This window comes from Passer montanus, unplaced genomic scaffold (assembly GCF_014805655.1).
Source record: "Passer montanus isolate IOZ18808 unplaced genomic scaffold, ASM1480565v1 scaffold21, whole genome shotgun sequence".
Taxonomy (NCBI): Eukaryota; Metazoa; Chordata; class Aves; order Passeriformes; family Passeridae; genus Passer; species Passer montanus.
Genome location: NW_024366703.1, coordinates 11,359,990 through 11,367,112, shown reverse-complemented (window position 1 = coordinate 11,367,112; position 7,123 = coordinate 11,359,990). Strand labels below are relative to the sequence as shown.

The window sequence follows — 7,123 nt, the reverse complement described above, 5'->3', positions numbered from 1 at the left end:
CCCGCCAAAGAAGAGTCGAAAGTTTCATGGTGACACGAGGTTGTCTAGATCTAAGGAAATTTTCCCCCTTATATAAACTTCAGTGGCATTTCCTTATCCTCCCAATTATTGTGCGTGTTGCATCTCTGCTAATTACGGTATCCCACTGTGCAGCCGTAGCATCAGGCCCAGTGGTCCAGTGCAGGACTGAAGATTGGCACAGTCTTGCTAATTACTCCTGGATGCGGGCTCCAATCCTGCAAAATCATACACCTACCCAGCGGTGCGTGGTGTTTAACATTCACTACCTGAAGAGATTTACATCAAAGAGACATTTTTCAGAGTAACTGCCTCCTAATTGGCACAAAACACAGGCATGGTAACAAACAGGCTTTTGCTCCCCGACAGGTCAGTGCCTCCATGTGATGGAGGAGCTCTTGCCGTGTGTCTGCACGCTGCTGCTGGGACAGCTCCCTGCTCCCTGGGATTATGCCCTGTGGCTCCTGGCTGGATGCACAGCCAAAGTTTTCTCCTGAAAATCAAACTAGCAGAATCCCATGGTTCCTCTCATGCCATCTGTTAGCTGCTTTTTTTTTTTGAGAAAACTGTGTCACTTCCAAATCCATAATGGATCACCATGGACAGCAGGGACACTGGAAATGTATAGATCATTATGTTTAGATCAAATATATAGATTGGAGAGGAGAGGAGAGGAGAGGAGAGGAGAGGAGAGGAGAGGAGAGGAGAGTGAGTCTGTAATCACCAGCGGTGACTGACAGTGGCACCTGAAACTCAGAACATCCAAATATGCTTTTCTGATGATGTCTATGGGTGTTACCCAGGAAACACAGAAACTGTTTGATTCTGATGTCTTCATGAAAATGTTTATCCATTGCCATCTGGTCACCACAGCCAAATTAGCAGACTTAGAAATGGCTTTTTTCTAAACATCATTGTATTGCTATCAAAAAACTGGTCTGATAATGCATGCCAGTTTTCAAGAGTTTACTATAAGAATTGATTGTGGGGAATTTCTCAAACTCAGACTCAAACTGTTGACGAAACTTCAGTCTCTATTTTCTTTCCACATTGGTTGCTGGCCTTCACAAAGAGAAAGTTTGATTTCTCAGTGTGCTGCAATAGCTTTCTTAAATACATCTTAATTTTAATGCAGTACAAGGTGCTAGACTTCTTTTTCAGAAAATCTTTCTTGTTTTCAGTATGGAGTAAGGGGAAAATTAGAAATATAATAGAAATAGAAGGAAGTATCTTGCTTCAGGGCATGGAGTGATTGCCACCTAGGAAAGGGTCAGGAAGGAAAAAAATTCTCATGTAGAATATGGCACAGCTGGCTGTATGCATTACTGGGCAGGGGAAAGAGCCAGCAATGTGATACCTATAGCATCACCATTTGTCTCCTTTGCCCTGGAGACTCAGCCTCCTCCTTAAAAACATTGGGTATTTACATTGGGGAAAATAAGCGTTTAACCACTGCATGCAGCTGCAGGATGAAAATGGGGTGTACCTTTGGGAAACTGGAAGGTGGATGCAGGTACAAACTAGAAGGCTCGAGGCAACTGCAGAGTACCTGTCTGGAATAATAACTGTGTCCTGTGTTCTGCACAACAGCTGTGAAAACAAGGATGGGCTTTTGTGAGACCTGGGAGGCAGGTGTGGGGATACCTTTAGGTTGGAGGCTTTGAGTGACTCACAACGTGTTCCCTCCTAAACAACAGTTTGTTAGTTTTTCATGTATTTTGCAAGGAAGGACGGATGGTTTTGGAATGCTGTGAGGAATATGGGAGTAGGGCAGGGTGATTGGGCACACTACAGCTTTATGGAATTCTGCAGAATAATAGACCTCAGCCTATGATGGATGTGTTTTGTTGGGGTTTCTCTGTAAGCAGGCAGAGATGAGAATAGTGCACATGCCATATTTTATGAGTTTTAAACTTGAGTCTTATTTGTGTTATGATGCAACACAAATGGGCATATTTGGACACTGGTGGTCATGTGGGCTATGCTCTACATGATTTTCACACTTTTCTTCAAGCTTTTAGCTTAGATTGTAGCGCATCCTCACCTGTTCTTTCTCTGCTCTGTAACAGTGATATCTTCTTAGCCCCTTGGTTCTTTTTTCGATTTCTCTCTTACTTTATCTCTCTTTGTTGGAGTTTTCTTGACAACAAGGGGAAAGTGTAAGCATAAACTCTTTAATCGTGAAATATAAAGAGTTGTTGGTTGGTTTCCAAAACAGCAAAAATGGGGAAAGCAACTGTACAATTTTGGAAGGTTCCTTAGAAGTTTTTATTCAAGTCTTGGGAGATTTTGGTGTTGATAAATCTTTTCCAGTTTTCTTTCAATATTTTTTCAAGCTGGATTTCCTACTATGCTAAATTTGATTAGCATGGAGAGACTGTATGAGGAAAAAGGCCCTGAGCCCAGGCAACTAATTAACCACAGCATTCAGAGAAGGTGAACATAGACAAGGCTGTTTGAGTGCTTGAAATTTTACAGGCAGCTTTTACCAGTGGATAAAACTCCCACTTTGTGTGGTGAACCAGCACCTTTGGGGTTTTTTGCAAACAGAGGGAAGATGGGGTTGCCATAATTTGTGATGTCTGGCTTCCTGTTCATGTGGTTGGAAGGGCACAGCTTCAATTCAGGAGTGACAGAGGAGATGACCCTGACTTGAATGTCTCTTGAGAGGTTACTTTGTGTAACTAATATGTGCTTTTTTACAATCAGACTGAGGATGCAGACATGCTTCAAGTTTTCTGTGCAGTTTATTCAATGAATTTAAGGAGGCTGGAGAGGTAACAATGTTTCTTCCCACTAATTTGCACTTTCAAGGTGCCGTCTCCTTGTACTTTATGTGTAACCACAGTACTTTTAAACCACATTGATTAAGGTTCTACTGTTAAGTAAAGCCTTTTAAGATTTTCATTGATATCAAAAAGCCTTTATGAGGCCTTACTAAAGGAGGAAAAAAGCCACAATGAGCTTTTAACTGAAGAGAAAATGTCTTGCTAAGATTTGTCAAGATAACAAACTTGCACTGGTTTTGTGATTTAATTCCTTGCATGATCAAAATGCAGCGTGTACTTTGTAATGAGACCATTCAATGTTTATTTTTTAATAAACTCCCTTTTCTGTTAGCAACTCGGTTTTAATCCAGGGTGGTGAAGAACAGGACAGTTTGGGGGTCCTCAGAAATGGGAAAATCTTTAAGAGACTCCAGCAGAACTGGTGCACAATGGATTTGAGGGAAGCAGTGTGCCTGGAAAAGACAGTAGCTGTAGAGGACATTGTGTCTTACCACACTTCTCCTCTTCAACATGCTGTGACCTGGGAGAAGCAGGAGAACTTGGAAAATGCATTTGCTGACTTCCAGCCAAGCTGGTAGTACCTGTCACTGTGAAAAGAGAAAAACAGGCTTTGTATGTCTGAAATGAAGGATTTATCTGTGAAATAAAGGGCTTTATTTGATCCTTCCTCTTGGAAGGAGCACACAGTCTCATTCCTTTCAGGGATATCTGTGTGCTCTGTGGGTACACAGTGCATATGGACAGCATGATGATCCATGCTGGAGTCCTCTCCAGGTGATCAGTGCTCAGGTGACTCCTGGATTAATTATTTGTTCTGTAATTGCCAATCTTTATGGTTTTGTGTGGTTCAGGGATGTCCTGCTTTCACCACCTCTCTGAACTCGTTTCAGGAGGGCCTTAAGCAGTGCAGGGACAGGAGCAGGTCATGCACCCTTATTCTTGCTGAAGTGGGAGACAAGGGCTCCAACATGGGTTCAGACAGCATGGAGACCACTAGGACTGTCTAGAAGATATACAGTATGGTGACTCTTGGAGTAGGTGAACACAAAGAGGCGACAGCTGGTAGTGTGCCAAGTGCTAAGTAAGGAGGAGACAGCCTGGCCACTGTGACCCTAATACAGGTCACTTGCATAAACAGAATGGCAATCTGGGACAAGATGCAAGGCTGTGTGAGAAGGGGACTGGAAGCCTCCCAAATTACTTTGGTTCACAGGTGTGAGTGAGATAAATATTATTGTGATGTAACTTGGTTGACATAAACCTCTCTTGATCCCAAAAAGAATAACATAAGGTAATTCAGCAGTTATTTTAGTATAAGAAATTATGTTCTGGAGACATTAAAAAAAATGAAAATGCATTTGTTTATATACTGATATGAGTTACTTTGAAAGTCCTTAAGTGTTTTCAGGACTTAGTGCCACTGCTCTTTAGATTAGAGACTCTATTTTCAGCACACCAGTTGCTAACAGGACATTGTGCCAGTACATTGTCAGCATTCAGTAAAAGTAGCAATAATAAGTTAAGCAGAACTGCATATCTCAATAGAGAGATGAATAGGAGGCTCTCTAAGCATACCCAGAAGGTTTAGACAGAAACTATTTTGATGGAATTGTTTGCAATTTATAGAAAATGGAAGTGCTTAGCAATATCCCAGGACTGCTGCAGGCAGTTGGGCCAATGCATAGATGACTAAGTAGCCTTTTACTCAGATTGAGATGACTCTTAGCTGTGTCCCAGGGTTGTGGAGCCCTGCAGCTGGAGGTATTATGATTGGGTAAGATGTAAATCTTAAATCCTGACCATTCGTAGCTGGCAGAATGTAATAGCTTCTTTTGTTCAGAGCAGGCTTCACAACCCTAATAGCTTGCTTGAATCTTAAATATCAGACATTCCTTATCATTTTTTGGGTGAAGGAATTCTTATTCTGATCTATTGCAGTCTACTCTTAGTGAACACTGTTAAATAGCTGCTTTGTTCATTCTATTAAAAAGTAAATGGTTCCTTTCTGAAGTTTTTCCTGTAGGAGATAGAAGTTTGGATTTGTACCCATAATGTTTAGAACTCTTTGAGATAAGAGGCTCTGCCTTCTTCACTGTGCGTCCTCCTACACCTGGAGATGGAGTGACAGGTGAATTAAACAGGAAGATATGAGAGAAGAGTGTGCTGACATAATACATTAGGTGAAACTGAGCTGGCACCAAGGTTAAAAATGACTGGGACAAAGGCAGTGAACTTCTTCTACATCCACCCCAGGGCCAGGAAGCTTCAAACCCATATCTGGCCTGTATCTCTGGTGGTACCTCCTTCTGCTATGAGGATGCTCCTAAATACACAATGCTCCCCCATGAGGTCACTTTTTTATCACGGTGAGGAGAAACTAATGGCAAATTGCTGCTGCTGTATGTACTTTTCTCTTCATCCTGGGCTTATGACTGCAAAACTGAAATACAAAATGATCGGGCCCTAACATTCACATGGATGTGATTAGTTTCTGTGAGTTCATTCTTCTATTTAGAGAAAGATATTGCTACCCTCCCTTCTGCACTGACACAGTTGCCAAAATAACCGCTCTTACTAACTGGCAGCTTTAAAAGCCAGCCTGCAGCTGACTTTGAAACAGAAGGTCAGCAAAGGGAGCAACAGACTTCAATTCAGAGCTTTAATGGGAGCCATTGACCACAGCAAAAGGCCTTGACTGGAGTGTCTAGAGTGTGCTTTGCACAGGGCAAAAAGTCACTTTCATAATCTTTGAACCTTTTGTATAAACCTATATATTTTTCACTCTGTGGATTTCAAGATGAATGTGCAGCCGTGTGCTAGATGTGGCTATGGGGTTTACCCTGCTGAGAAGATTAACTGTATAGATCAGGTCAGTTCTCTTTCTTTATCATTTTGGACTATAATAAATGTACAGATTGGCACTTCTAACACCGTGCAAATCTCTCGGTTCCAAAAGTTCTTTGCTCATAACTGGGTTCAGAACTGAAATGAATGAATAACATGTATATATTTGAAGGAAAAAATAGTCAGATTCATTAAATGAAGGGTAAGGATCAATAGTGAGATTTTAAACTTAGCAGAATAATAATGAAATACAAATCATGTCTGTTTGGTTTCTCTTTTGTGGCGTGTCCAGACGTGGCATAAAGCCTGTTTTCACTGTGAAGTATGCAAGATGATGTTAACTGTAAACAACTTTGTTAGCCATGAGAAAAAGCCTTACTGTCAAGCGTAAGTGTATTTCCTTTTTTCCTTCCATTTTATTTTTTTAAGCAAAGGTTTAATTTGGCTAGTCATTTTAATATAATGGAAGATCACCATTTGGACTCAGTCTGTCCCATGTGTGTTGTGAAATTAGGTATAGTCAGTGCCTTCATGCTTATCTTTGGATTTATGTGAATCACAAATGGTAGGAAACTCTTTTTACCATGCATAAATCTGCTTCATATGGCCAGGGTGTTAAAAGATACCAAATCAAGTTCCATTTCAGTATTGTGGGGAGAAAATAAAACCAAATGCAAAATTCAGTGCTTTCCAAATCAGTGGTTAAGAGTTAACAAGGCTGAGCTAATCATAAGGATATAAAATGCAGATTTTGGAGTTGGTTTTTCTAGGAAGTTTTTATTTTATAATGATCAATTCCTGTCAAATTTGTCAGCAGAAAAAGGAGAGATGACAGTTGTTTTTTATTCTATTATTCTCTTTTGTTATTAGAAACACAGCATTGATATGATGATCATTAAAATTAATTTTGCTCTAGGCACCTACTCCCTACAATAATAACTTGAATGTAATCTAAGATCTCTGTGTGAGTGGGGGAAGAGATGTGTATAGAGGGGTGGAGGTTGGTATTGTGTTTTTGAGTACTGGAAGAAAACCTTTGTGGTGGGCTGTCTGGTACATTCCTAATATCCTTATACACTTTTCCTTTTCTAGGCACAATCCTAAAAACAATGCATTCACGAGTGTATTTGAAACACCAATAAATATGAATGCAAAAAAACTGTCTGAAGTGGTAAGTGAGGTAAGAAGCTTGAGGGTCAAATATATTTGTTCTACATTTTGATAACATATTTATGTCTTGTGTTTTGTAAGTATAATTACGTGGTTTTTATTTACATTCCTGTGTATGATTCAAACCTCTGCTGGGTTTCAATCATAATTTTTTTCAATGCGATTACTCATGTGAAAGAAATCTCTGGATTTCCTTCTCTTCCCAGAAGGAAAAACTGATTGGAGCTGCTCACCTGTATATCTTATAATCTATACGGAAGCACAGTTTGCCAAAACTCCCCAGAGCTGTGCAAACTTTGTGA

At 40.4% G+C, this 7,123-nt stretch overlaps 1 protein-coding gene across 2 annotated transcripts in view; it reads left to right on the top strand.

The window, feature by feature from the left end:
• The first annotated feature begins 5,421 nt into the window (after nucleotides 1-5,421).
• Nucleotides 5,422-7,123, top strand: part of LOC120501922 (nebulin related anchoring protein) — a 46,682-nt gene continuing 44,980 nt past the window's right edge. Inside the window, exons 1-3 of one of the 2 annotated variants that reach the window (XM_039708716.1) lie at nucleotides 5,422-5,676; nucleotides 5,944-6,038; nucleotides 6,744-6,822. In XM_039708716.1, coding sequence (XP_039564650.1) covers nucleotides 5,605-5,676; nucleotides 5,944-6,038; nucleotides 6,744-6,822 — 246 coding nt within the window. In that variant the 5' untranslated portion in view covers nucleotides 5,422-5,604. Of the gene's footprint in view, nucleotides 5,677-5,943; nucleotides 6,039-6,743; nucleotides 6,832-7,123 lie in introns of both variants that reach the window. The other variant, XM_039708714.1, reaches the window with a different exon arrangement.